A 14,254-nucleotide genomic window follows, 5' to 3' on the forward strand; every position below is an offset into this window, starting at 1 on the left:
CAGATGTAACTGAATCTTTCCAGCGTCATTGGCATAAAATGAATTCTACCTAATTTGATGTTGTCCATTTAATGCTGTCCATGTGTATAAATGTTGCTTGTGTTGGATAAATCATGTGTTATGCTGAGATGATTTTCCAAGCAAAATAGCACTAGGCGATCGCCAGCTTCATTCCGTTCACCTAGACCAAACTTGCCTATTCATGCAAATTCTCCTTAGCCCACTTTTGTATTGATATCATCAGTAATATACAAAAGATCCATTTTGTAATAATCTGAATTCTGTTTCCTACTTATATTAAGGTGACCAGACGTCCCGCTTTTGGTGGGACAGTCCCTCTTTTGAATAATTTGTCCCGCGTCCCGCAGCGTTTTAAAAAAAGTCCCGATTTTTTTTTAAGCACGAAAGGAAAAATCTGCAAAAAGTCACGGGGAGCCCTGGGGATTGTTCCTCGCAAAGCATCATGGTTACAGAGAATGCAAATGAAGGTGCTTATCTCCCCGCCCGGCTCCGTGTGCTTGTATTCAAATCGGAGTCACACTGAGTCCCATTCAGAGGTCGGAGGGACACTGTGCTTTTTTTTGTTTTACCACAACCATGCAAAGGTGGGTTTTGTGCTATAAGGATCTTTCTTTCTTTCCCTGTCTGCGGTTCGGATTGCAGTCATTCTTTGCTTCGGATTAAAGCACCGTTTCTCATTCCTTGCAAAACTGGGGAAATGGCAGGGCCGCCTCCCTCCCCCCTTTCCTTGCAGCACCCTTGGTTGCAAAATGTTCCCCTGATTTGGTTTATATGTTTACAGCAATGTGATCCAACAAATGGGAAAGTTTTAATAAGATCTTCTGACTTTATTTGGTCTCTGCTGCCTCCCCCAACCCTGTTAGTCCTTGGGTTTTGTCCCCTCCCAAGGAGAGAGTGGGAAGGAGAGGAAGGAAGGAGGGAGGGGGGAAGGAAAAGAAGAAGGGAGGGGGGGAGTAGATGGAAGGAGAAAAGATGGAAGGAAGGAGAAAAGATGGAAGGAAGGAGAAAGAATAGAAGGAAGAAGGAAGAAAGAGGAAGAAGATGGAAGAAGAAAGGAAGGAAGAAAAAGAGGAAGCGAGGGAGAAAAGAAGGAGGTAGGAAGAGAAGGGGAAGAGAGGGAAAGAGCAGAAAGACAAAGAGGATAAAGTTGATAGGCAAGAGGAAGGAAGGAAGGAAGAAAAAGGGAGGGAGAGAGGAAAGAAGAAAAGATGGAACTAGAAAGGAAAGAAGGGAGGGAGGGAGGAAAGGAGGAGACAGGGAAAGAGCAGAAAGACAGAAGGTGAAGGTAGATAGTCAGAAGGAAGGAAGAAGGAAGTAATAGAAGGAGGGAAGGTGAAAGGATGGAAGGAGGAAGGAACAGAAGCGAAGGGGAAGAGAGAGATGGAAAGAGCAGAAAGACAGAGACGGTAGATAGGCAAAAGAAAGGAAGCTGAAAGAATGGAAGGAGGAAGGAAGAGAAAAAGAGGAAGAGAGTGAGTGAGGAAAGAAGAGAGGATGGAAGGAGAAAGGAAGGAAGAGAGGGAAAGAGCATAAGACGGATAAGGTGAAGGTAGATAAGCAAGAGGAATGAAGGAAGGAAGAAGGAAGGATGGAAGGAGGAAGGAAAAAGAAGGGAGGGAGGGAAGAAAGAATCAAATAATGGAAGAAGAAAGGAAGAGAAGGGGAAGAACAGAAAAATAAGAAAGGGAGGAAGGAGGGAAGGTGAAAGGATGGAAGGAGGAAGGAAGGGAAGGGGAAGAGAGATCTAAAGAGCAGAAAGACAGAAGGTAGATAGGCAAGAGGAAGGAAGGAAGAAGAAAGAATGGAAAGGGAGGAAGGCTAGAAGGAAGAAAGAGGGATGGAGGGAAGGAAGGAAGGAAGGTAAAAGGAGGAAGGAAGAAAGGGATACTTCCACTTGTAGGCCTGGGACTGAATGCAGGAGGAATCTCTCCATAGGATCAGCTGCTCCTCTGATCATGGTCTATGAAAATGTTACTGCCTGTCTGATGCAAATTTAGACAGACAGTGCTTTGGGCTGCCTCTCAAATCCCCCCTTTACTCCCCCCCCTGTAGTATTCAGCCCCCTGAGTTTTGCCTTTGAGGGGCATCTAAATTAAGGTGACCAGACATCCCGCTTTTGAACAATTTATCCCGTGTCCCGCGGCATTTAAAAAAGTCTGGATTTTTAAAAAAATAATTAATCAAGAACACCCCCCAACCCCCGGTCAATGGTGTCCCTCTTTGCCAATGTTAAAATCTGGTCACCTTAACTTATATACATTTGCTTTAATTCCTGTTAAAAATATTGTCCTTGCCTGTCAAGAGTGTTTTGAATATTCTGTCTTTTGTGTTACAGGGAATAGTATCCCATCTATTTTGTGTCATCTGCAAGATTGATAAACTTTTTCAATTGTCATTAAAAAAGGCAAGGCCAAGATTAAATTTAACATTTTTCTTCAATCTGATGATGAATAATTTATAAATCTATCTGTCAGGATAGATTGATGATGATTCTACCCATTTCAAACTTTGTCAAATCAAATACAATATATCATGACTGAAGTATTCCTTCAATTTACTAAGTAAATTATCTGGTCAAAATAGGGGGTTCAGTTAATCTGGAAAGATATGTTCTTGACAAATTTGTGTTCACTTCTGGTAATTGTCATATTATTTTCAAGGTGCTTACAGATGGCTGCCTTTATGATTTGTTCTGGAATTGCCCCAAATATAGCTGTTAGATTGATGCCCTGTAATTCCTTAGTTCTTATTTCCTCCTCTTTTGCAAGATAGGCATATTTGCTTGTTCCATTCATTTCATCCATTAGGCCCTTCATCTGTTCTCTAGGGGTAAATACATAATTATTATTATTATGTATTAATAAATAAATAATACACATTATTATTTATAAATAATAAATAAAATAATGTGTATTATTTATTAATAAATGAGAGAATGGCCAGACCATTGTCTTATTTATTAATACCAGTAGCAATACTTAGCAATAGTTAGGCTTATATACCGCTTCATAGGGCTTTCAGCCCTCTCTAAGCAGTTTACAGAGTCAGCATATTGCCCCCAACAACAATCTGGGTCCTCATTTTACCCACCTCGGAAGGATGGAAGGCTGAGTCAACCTTGAGCCTGGTGGGATTTGAACAGCCAAACTGCTGAACTGCAGTGCTGCATTTAACCACTGCGCCACCTCGGCTCTTACATGGTTCCATATACATGGATATTTTATTCATGGAATTTATGAACAGTTCTTTAAGCATCTAAATAAGCAATAATGTCAACATGATTTCTGATTCTCTAGAGAAAGAAGGGAAAACTATATAGAGAAAAATGAGTTTATTATACTTAGGGTGTAATTAGGAAAAAATAAGATTAGATAAGATAAATATTAGCCTGTGATTGCCTAATTCTTAATAAATTTCTCTGACATTGAATACAAAGTCCAGAGTGTTTACACACTATTTATGCACTGCTCTCAATCACTCCAAGCCACTCCAAAATGTTTTCACCTCAGCTCCTGTGCCTGGCGGCACTCCTGACTGTCTCTTCCACCTTTACGGTATGATATTTTTCCAGATGCTTTGTGACTTGATATAATACTATTTTATTTTCCTCGTTTGAGTTTCTAAAAATGTCCAATTGCCATTGCAGATCAGGAGGAGAGCAGAACATGAAGGTAAATCAAAACAAACTCAAAAATAAATATCTTTTTCTAAGGTGGGAAGCATACAATCTGAAATAATTATCTGTAAAGAAGTACGTACATATTTGATACTAATGTATGTATTTATTTATCTAGAAGGGCACTTCTTAGATGAAGGAAAACCTAGGCAAGGCATCCCTGAAATCAATGCAGGTAAGCAAATCCATTGGAGAGAAATATTGTAATATATATATATATATATATATATATATATATATATATATATATATGTATGTATGTATGTATGTATGTATGTATGTATGTATGTATATATGTATATATGTATATATGTATATATGTATATATGTATATATGTATATATGTATATATGTATATATGTATATATGTATATATGTATATATGTATATATGTATATATGTATACGTATACGTATATATATTGGAAAAAACTTACTTGAGATCCATTGATATCAAGAGAAAAGAGTAGGGCTACATACAGAACATCAAAACAAAGAACCAGTCAAGACAGCATGTTGGCTTCAGCCATTCTTGATTGTGGGTTCTGGAAGGACTATCTTGTTTGATGTGAAGTTTTGAGTACTACTACAGTACTGAATCCAAATGAGTTTTGTCACTGCCAAAACAGAAAATTAGAAGCAGCATAAAAGAATGAGGAAATTGGAAATGTTTAGTTTGGAGAAGAAAACTTTGAAGGACCTATGACTGCATTCTTCAAATTTATGAAGGGATGTCACAGAAAGGAAGACCTGATTTGTTCTCTGAGGATGATTTTAGAGAAACAAAAAAAAAATGACTTGCTTCCTTTATTTCTTGTTTCCCTTCTCCACTGATCATATCTCCCTCACTCTCACAATTATTTTACTTCATATCCACTACATTAGAGAATGCTCTGAGAGATTGTTTGTGATAAAGAACCTACATCAGTGTATGACTAATGACATCCAATCTATGTCTATTCACTCTGTTGTGTCCAATTAAAAAAATGTTCAAGCTAAAGTGTATAGCAATGCAGCAAAAATCAATCTTGATTCCCAGGCCTAGATATGGACATGTTAGTGAAATGAAAAAAAAAAAAATCAAATGCTGTTTTTTTAATGTATCTAAAATTTAGGGAACACAAAATGTCTAATGAGTCTTTAAATAATGCTTTGCCCTTAACTATTGTTCATTCTACTTTTAGCAACAGGAAAAAAGTTCTTTGAAGGTGACATTATCATGCCGGTATGTAAGGTTAATCTACTTCTTTATAAAGAGGTTATAAAATAAACTTTTTAAAAGAACATAGTTTAATTTTCTTAACAGCTTGACAGAAATGCACTGAGGAACGAATCCTACAGATGGAAACTTCCAATTCCGTACAAAATGGGCAACAGTATAGGTAATAAGACATTTTCTGCTCTAGAACTCTACATTGATCATTAGTTTGATGGATACAATGGCTTAAGCAGGAAATTCTAATAGAGAGCAAATTGAGTGGATCATTTGCCCTCTTGCCCTTGCAACTCCCTATAAATTTTCCTCCAAAGTTCCCTTCTTTAACTCCAAAGTTCCCTTCTTCTCTAACAAAGCTCACTTCATCTTGGGCTTCAGTTTCAACATTTCAAGCCAGCTTTTCCATGTTTCAGGTCTTTTAGTAGATAAAGACAAAATCTCATTGAGTTTGACCCATTAGCTACCTCCATGTAATCTTCTTGGTAGCAATACAGAAGCAGTTTGCTTTCTTCCAGGATGTTTCTAGTCAAGTCCTGATAGAGAGTAAGGAGCACCGAGTCAGAACGAGATAATGAAATTTCAAGATGCACCAATAGGCAGTACACCAATTTTATATATATATATACTTTATCTATACTAGTCTCCCTTTATTTATTTATCAGCACAAATGCAACACACACACACACATTTGTTTTTGTATACATACACACACACATATACACACACACACACACATATATATATGTATATAAAACGTGTGTGTGTGTGTTTGTGTGTGTGTATTATATGGCTCCAATAATAAGTACCCAAGAAAGTAGCTTTGCAATTCATTTTCTTTATCCCTGCTCCAAATTATTGGCTGATGGTGTGGTGGGTAGAAAAAAATGAATGACTACTGGGAGACTCCTTCTAGTAGCATTCGATTTTGTCTACTTTATTACTTCTTATATTGTTGTCAAAGTATATAATGCTTTTGTAGATAGCTATGGTATCTTCAAAGCCATGTAAAATACAGTATCTTACATATTTTATTTAAGAGCAATTTGTGAATCTCTCATTTGTCTACTGTCTGGATAAGAATATAAAATATGCATTCTTTTCTTTCAGACCTGAATACCAAGGGTGTCATCTTGCAAGCATTTGAGATGTTTCGCCTCAAGTCTTGCATTGACTTTAAACCCTATGAAGGAGAGAAGACCTACCTCCAATTTGAAAAGCTGGATGGGTAAATTTATTCAAATAGACAAGTTAATGTTATGATAGAAAGCTGTTGCATTTAAATAATTATTGCCCATAGTTTAAGTGCACAAAATATATTGTACTCCTTCCCTCATTTTTATTGATATCTAGTATAAAGGCACAAACTGGACCGTTTCTCCATCCACCCCACTCCTTTCTGAAAGAATATAGACAGGTTTTCTGTACATGCCTACAGTTTCCCTCTGTATAGTTTCTGTACATTCCTCTGTACATTTGTGCATTTTTGCAAAACTCATGAACGTGCAATATAAGGCTTGTTTGTTAAGATCTGAATAGCCCTATAATCGTTTGACTATTCCAACATTTGTATTTGGATGATATAAAGCAGCATCAGTATATTTTTTTGAATGGACAGCTTAGAAAAGTAAGATGGCATGCTGTGTGGTAGATGAAAAGCTCTCATTCCATTATCATTTGGCTCCTCTAGCCTAAGAGGTTATATATTTATATTAGTTGTTGTATTCAATCAGATATGTTAAAAGAATGCACATATCATGATATAACAGATGCTGGTCTTATGTGGGAGATCTTCAGAATGGCCAAGTCGTTTCTATTGGATCACGCTGTGAATATAAAGATACTGTGGAGCATGAAGTCTTGCACGCCCTTGGATTTTATCATGAACAGTCACGCACTGATCGAGATGACTATGTTAAGATTTGGTGGAATGAAATCATTGATGGTAAGTGGAAAGGACAGAAAATGTATTACAAAGTAAATAATGTATTAAGTAATGTATTAGGGACCAAGCTGTAGAAGTTAGATCTGTTATAATTTATTGTCTAATTGTTTAATAACATATTAAAGCATTAATTTTCAAATTTGCCTAAAAGCTTTGGTATTTTCTTTTCTAGGTCAGGCATATAATTTTGACAAATATGATGACAGTTTCATTTCTGATTTAAACACTCCATATGATTATGAATCTGTCATGCATTATGGACCTTATTCATTCAATAAGAACAGTTCTGTCCCTTCAATTACAACAAAAATTCCAGAATTCAACAACGTCATTGGGCAAAGCCAGGATATGAGCAAGATAGATCTAGAGAGACTTAATCGCATGTACCATTGTGGTAAGTTTATTCTATTTTATTCAATTTTTATGCTATAGTAGTGGTGACCTTACATGTTAAAACGTCTATGGAGATTCTCAGTTACCCACATCATGGTTGTCCTAAAGGTGCTTTTTCAAGAGGGAACTGGACTGTCTTGTTTTTCTTTGAAGACGTTTCAATTTTCATCCAAGAAGCTTTTTCAGCTCAGCACCTTTGGGACTTACATCTTAAATATTCCTTAATAACTAAGACTATCCCCTTATATTAGATTAGGAATATGTCTATGAAAACTATATAATTGAAAGCACAAAGGTGTTTTTGAGGTTCATCAGAATGCAGACACACTTGTTGCAACTTCTTAAGCCTTGCATGTCTTTTCCCAAGGAATCTTTCAGTAGCTTCTAAGCATGGATTATCCTAACCAAACTATCACCTCTGAAAAGGACCAGTGCAATGAGGAAGTTAAATTAACCAAGGAAGTAACATTTACATTGTTTCATTCAACAACCACCAACCTTAGATAATGAATGAATACACAACCTGTGGCCTAAGACTCCCTATGACCCTGAAGCAGAAGGGATCAAACTACTATTAGTCCCCATTAATTGCCTTCAGTGCCCTCTGATCATTTATGGCCTCCCATCTACTTCACGGCATCCCTTAGTCTATAAAAGACTGTGTAAAATTCACTCAACTATTCGTTCAGAACACTTATAGCACATCATGCTATACTATAATTTTCACTCATATGGAGCTGGGAATGGTTCTCAAACTGTCCCAGGTTGCCTTAACAAGGTAGTTTTGAAGATGTTTTAATTCTCGGAAGGAACACAACACTAATTTGGGAAGAGGCTTGTTAAGCAGCACAGAGGCCTGTCCTATTTGTATTTAGGTTTCTTTAATTCTGAAATGTGTGGATTGTTTCCTGCAGCTTCCAGTCTTACTCTCCTTGACCAATGTTCGTTTGAGTCCATCAATATCTGTGGCATGGTGCAAAACGGAAGAGACGACAAGGACTGGGAACATACCTTGACTACAAGTCGGGATAACAGCAACCAATGCTTAGGTAACATACGAATGTGTAATTTAAATGGGTGAGAAAGTGGCTGTACAACTGGAAATCATTTAGTAATGAAAGCCAATAGGAAGACTGTAGCATATGAAAGAAAAACCAGAATTAAAAATATTAATTGTATCCAAAGTGTTAATATGTGACAAAGTAATCAGCAATCAAAATCTCCTTATGATGATATACATACATACATACATACATACATACATACATACATAATGTATTATGTATAATGTTCCTGTTGCAAATATATGGGCATTAAAAAAATATATCTTGTGAGCAGAAGAAAAAAATCTTGAGGATCAGGAGAAAGACCCACAACCAAGCTCAAACAGAAGAAATCTGGTCTGTGGCACAAAAGTAATTTGAGAAAGTGTCTCAGAATTGACCCTTCCAGATAAAGGGAAGGAGGGAAGCATATTCAGGCCTGCAAAACTGAGGCCAGCCTTTTGAAGTAGGCAGGGCTATAAAACCAAATTATGAATGTTAATATTACTTTTATTATAAGATTACAGTGACACATTTTCATGAGTGCCTCAGTTTAAACCCAGTGAAACCCTGCAGAATTGTCCGAAATGAATCACGGTTCATAGGACATTAAATCATCTTCATCTACTTTACAGAGAAAAACTACGTTATGAGCTTTGATACCACCAAAGGCTTTTCAGGTGAAACAGCCATTTTGGAGTCCCGTATTCTTTATCCAAAAAGAAATGAGAAGTGTCTACAATTCTTTTACAAATTTGATGGCAGTCCAAAAGATGATCTGATTGTATGGCTTAAAACTGATGATGGTACTGGAAACATTAGGAAGTCAATAAAACTGAGAAGCATCCATGGTAAGTTCTCAAGTAACCTTTGAAGATTTAATTATAATGAGACATTCAGGACTATAATTTATCTTTTAAAAGAGCATCAGATATCTTTGCCTTCTCATATCCAATATCTAATTGGTGTGTGTAATAAATCCAAAAAATTTGTAAAATATTGGTGGGCTTTTGCCGAGAGGAATAAGAATCACCCTGGCTTCTGCCTTCATGCCACATGCAAGCCTTTTGTTGTATCTTGTGAGCTTCCACATTTTGAGACAAGGGAGAAGCCTTCCCCACCATCCAGCTAACTCAGAAGCTATCTTGTGAGGCAGATCATGAGCCACGGTGGTGCAATGGCTAGAGTGCAGTACTGCTGGCTACTTCTGCTGACTGCCAGCTGCCTGCAAATTTGGCAGTTCAAATTTACCAGGCTCAAGGTTGATTCAGCCTTTAATCCTTCCAAGGTGGGTTAAAATGAGGACCCAAAGTGTTGTGGGTAATATGCTGACTCAGTAAACCGCTTAGAGAGGGCTGTAAAGCACTGTAAAGTGGTACATAAGTCTAAGTGCTATTGCTATCAAGCCACACAGTTCCTCTCTTTCAGGGATTGTGTTGAGATCTGTGGCAAGTAGAAAGGAACAGCTGTGTGTGCATGTGCATGCACATTGGAGCACACACAGGCATGCAAATTATCTCCTAATATCCATGCCAAACAGTTTCTCATCACTCCATTTACAGTGTTTCTCAACCTAAGCAACTCTAAGATGTATGGACTTCAGTTCCCAGAATTCCCCAGTCAGACAGCCACTCCAATTCTGGAATTGAAGTCCACATATCTGAAAGTTACCAAAGTTGAGAAACCCTGTTCTGTTGAAATACATGTCAGGCTATGTGACCAGCTGAGATCAGAAGGGTTAAATCTAAAGAATGAAGAATGAACACAAACCAGTCTTCTTTCAAAGAAATTCAAGCTTTATCTTTACAATTAAGCAAAGTTTGGAAGACACCTTGACAAAACTGTTGCTTCTCTGTGGTCAAGTAAAGGCCCTCAAACATTATTCATGGTATCAGTGGAATGAAATCCTATGCCGGGAGACTTTCCAACTTTATTAAATGCATTTGTTTCATTAACTCTTTTAAGGTATAGTCATTTCTTCTTCATATCTTCCTCATTTATGTCTGCTAAATATCTCTGACATCATCGCAGGGAAAGCAGCATAAAATGGGTTGAATATGTTAATGAATCAAATACTAGATTTCCCCCTCTTCCCTTTCAGATGATGGAGAGAAGCAGTGGAACTTTGCAAACATTCCATTCAGCAGCCAGACCAAATTCCGCTATGTTTTTCATGGCCTTAAAGGAGACCCACAGAATTCCAAAGGAGGAATTCACATTGATGATGTCACTCTGACTGAAACGCAATGTCCTACCAGCGTTTGGCAGATAAGAAACTTCACTTCCATTTTAAAGAGTTCCTCAAAGGAGATTATCTGCCAAGCCCTATCTTTTATAACTCTGAAGGCTACTGCTTTGTGCTCAGTCTGTATCCCCGTGGTGCACACAACTCAAATGGAGATTACCTAGGAATCATGTTTTCTTTATGTAGTGGCCAGAATGATGGAGCATTAGAGTGGCCAGCTGGGAACAGACAAGTGACATTCACCATAGTGGATCAAAATTCTGACATCACCCAAAGGATGTCAGCAAGCCGAAGTTTTGTTACAGATCCCAATCAGCGTTACAGTAAGTCTAACAGGTTCTTAGGTTGTGGACAACTTACTGCTTTCTCTCTTGCTTAGGAGCATAATTGTACAGCTGCTAAAAATCTGGTCTGAAATAATCCCTATGACTAGATAGATTAAAATCAAATTGTATAGGTTAAAAATCATAGAATTGTTGAAGATAGTGTAGCATCAATAGGACAGAACTGTTACCGTAGTTTTGGAAGGTTACATTAACATCAAGAAGCAGGTCTAATTTTGTGTACAATTGAATTAATTACTGAATTTTATACCTTTCATTCCATTTCTAATTTACTGCCTAAAATCCAATCTGGAAATTTTTCAAATTCTTGGATTCATGGTAAATTTGAGACAATCCCTAGAACATATGATAAATTCATAATAAAGTATAAAAAAACCAGATATAAAAGTATTTGTAGTTTGCCCTTGAAAAGAAAACAAAATGTTAGGCATTTGGAACTGTATCTTCAAATAGTATTACAGAAGTCAAGGCTACTTGGATAATTCCAAGTTGGATGGAAATGTCTGATTATTTGAATCTTATATAGACTACTAAAAATGCTGGTGGTTATATATATAAAATATTGATTAAAAACTTCAGTTTTTTATGATTGTTTGTTTATTTTGCTTGACAGATGGCAAACTTTTTTGGGATAAGGCCGACATTACTGGAACTTTTGATCCTTTCTATAAGACCCGTATAGGCCCAGGATGGGGATGGCATTACATCTTGCCATATAGTGAATTGTATCGGAAGAATTTTCTTAAAAATGGAAATCTCATCATTTTTGCAAATTTTGAAGGTAGGTTATTTCATTGATGTCTTTGAAAATATAGCTCTACACAGGAAGATTTAAAATATTTAAAGCAGAGTTGCTTCACCTGAGTTTAAATTGTCATTGGTTTGCTTATTTCTCCCATCCTCATTTAAAAAGTATTTTGTTGTTCGAAAAGGCTGCACATCTTTTTAATATGTGTGGTTTACTTTTTAAGGCAGGACAATAATTGTTTCATTTTAAAGGTCTTAACCCAGTTAGGAAAGATAGCTAAGGCCACATTTGCCAGATAGAAGAAACAGGTTTTTGGACTGCTTGTGGCAGCAGAGCTGCAGCAGCCACACCAAGGCCAGGCACATATCAGGAGAGAAGAGTTGAGTGAATAGGAGACTAGCGCCATTGAATGTCTGCATTGGACTCAGAAGGAGACAGGAAGCCCAGATAGAAATCAAAGAAGGGACTGTGGGATCAGAATGATAAGGGGAAAAAGTGACAGAAGATTCAAGGACACAAAGTATATGAAGCTTGGTTTGGCAGGTGTTTTAAGCAGAAAAAGTAGATAAGAACACGGTTGCCACTTTTAGGTTTGATGTGATCAGACGGTTGCATAACTTTGTTAGGTATCAGATGAGAAGGAGCAAATCGGAGCAACAGGCAGAAGAGGGGAGGATGAATTGCATACATTTTTGATGCACCTAATATGAAGAGTGAAGGGAATCTCATGTGAAGACCAGCTGGCCAGCACTCCAGCGTGCGCGAAGACCAGCTAGCCGGCACATGTGCATTTGCTGGAAACCCGAAGAGCAGGTGGCCGGCACATCCATGCACACCGACCAGTTGGTACTTGGGTTTCTGGCACTCTGGCACACATGCTTGGGCACTCGGTGTCAAAAAGTTTCGCCCTCACTGATGTAAGGTGTGTGGCCAAGTGATGACCACACACATTTAAACTTACTGGTAGTTGTTTTATGTGGATGCATGCAGAAAAAAAATCTCAGCACTATTTGGGCTTCTTTGTAAGATAAAATATAGATTAAGGTAATCCTGTAGCTCTCTAGGTGTATATCTGCATCTGGATCAGTTGCATGATTGAACTTCTATTTTTAGATGAAAGCTCTTCTTACTGGGCAGAAAAACTTTTATCAGTTTTATTTCTCAAGTCCAAAGATCATGTAATTTATCTTTCTGCTTCTTGCTGACAATTATAATTAAAAGCTTTATTTTTCCCCCCTTTTTCTCCCTTCTGCTCATATCTGCAGTTATCCATGATCCAGGTAGTGTTTTATAAATCCTTGGAATTCTTGACAAACAAATGTACATCTCCTCTGCTTCCATCAGCTATCCCGAACAATTTCTGACAGTTGGCCTGTGGATTCACGTTTACCAGCCCTGTTCTCTTGAAAACACAAGTGGAAAATATAATAATAATAATAAAAAGGCACTGTTTCATGTTTGGTCTCAATATCTTTTGTCAAAAGGAGACAAGGAGGTATCTCAGTCTACAATTCTTCAAATTTTCTTTATAACTGTGGCATAGTCCACATGTTGTATTTGTCAAAAACCGAATGTCTTTTTAAGCGATATAAACTTCAAAGAACAAACAATTGAAAGATCGAATGGAGAAAATTATTATAATTACAATGTCATATTAGCAGTTCACTAACTATTTCTGAAGATAGTATAGATTTAGTTTTGAACTGAAATAAGTTTTATCTGCGGTCAGTTCTTTTTGCAGAGCCCTAAATAAAAACAAATTCAGTGAACAAAAATGCAGGCATGAAAGAGGGAGAATTTGGGGGGGGGGGAGGTACATGTAGAGATTTACTGAAGTAATGCCCTTCACTTAGTATCGAACGTAAGATGAGGATTTTTGCCTGCTAGATGCTATCTCAGGTGGCAGATTCTATGTTTCCATTGTAATTCTGTAGATCAGGTGTCTATTGAAATTCTTAGTCATCCAGGTCATAGTTGTTCCAAAGGTGCTTTTTCAAAAGGCAACTGGACTTTCTTGTTTTATAGATCAAGGTATCCCACTGTTCTTGAACTCAGGATCACACTTAGCATTTTAGTGACATGTTAAAACATATACTTCACTCTAAGTTTAATTAATTAAATCCAGTTAATAAGTATCTAATAATTTTTATAATCCACTAAATATTAGTTCAAAAATATTTTGAGAGGTGCTCAGATCTCCAAACATGTTGAGGATTATCTAAACCAAACCAGTGCAAGATATTCTAACACTGTCCCTGACATAAATCTCTTGCTTTGGTTAAGAATCTACTTACTACCAAGGCAGTCTATTCCATTAAAGACTTTGTTTTAGCTTATTCCAATTTCTACCCAGTTCTAAGCCATAGACTCTATAACAGTGGCTCACAAACACTTGCATGCATACTATACATTGGATTTATAGTCCAGGTAAAGGATAGCATAGTCACTTATAATTTTTTTGAAATATTAGATATATTATATGAAAGGTTTGTACTATAGTGAGCTTTAGATTCTTTGATAAAGTGGACTATTATGCTCGAATGCAACAGAGAACTGCTTTGGAGCAACAGAGCTTACTTCTTCATTTATTCTGTCTCTTCTTCAGACTAAAGAACATTTAAGAACAT

General features: G+C 37.1%; 1 protein-coding gene across 1 annotated transcript; it reads left to right on the forward strand.

Annotated features, from left to right (window-relative positions):
* The first annotated feature begins 3,793 nt into the window (after positions 1 to 3,793).
* MEP1A (meprin A subunit alpha) lies at positions 3,794 to 12,921 on the forward strand. Its single transcript, XM_032213038.1, is given in 12 exon segments — positions 3,794 to 3,872; positions 4,881 to 4,921; positions 5,003 to 5,078; positions 6,020 to 6,137; positions 6,679 to 6,854; positions 7,027 to 7,248; positions 8,162 to 8,296; positions 8,926 to 9,141; positions 10,392 to 10,589; positions 10,592 to 10,858; positions 11,493 to 11,660; positions 12,893 to 12,921. Coding segments are annotated over 12 exon segments (1,725 nt in total).
* The last annotated feature ends 1,333 nt before the right edge of the window (positions 12,922 to 14,254 follow it).

The sequence above is a fragment of the Thamnophis elegans genome, chromosome 3 (genome assembly GCF_009769535.1).
Source record: "Thamnophis elegans isolate rThaEle1 chromosome 3, rThaEle1.pri, whole genome shotgun sequence".
Lineage (NCBI taxonomy): Eukaryota > Metazoa > Chordata > Lepidosauria > Squamata > Colubridae > Thamnophis > Thamnophis elegans.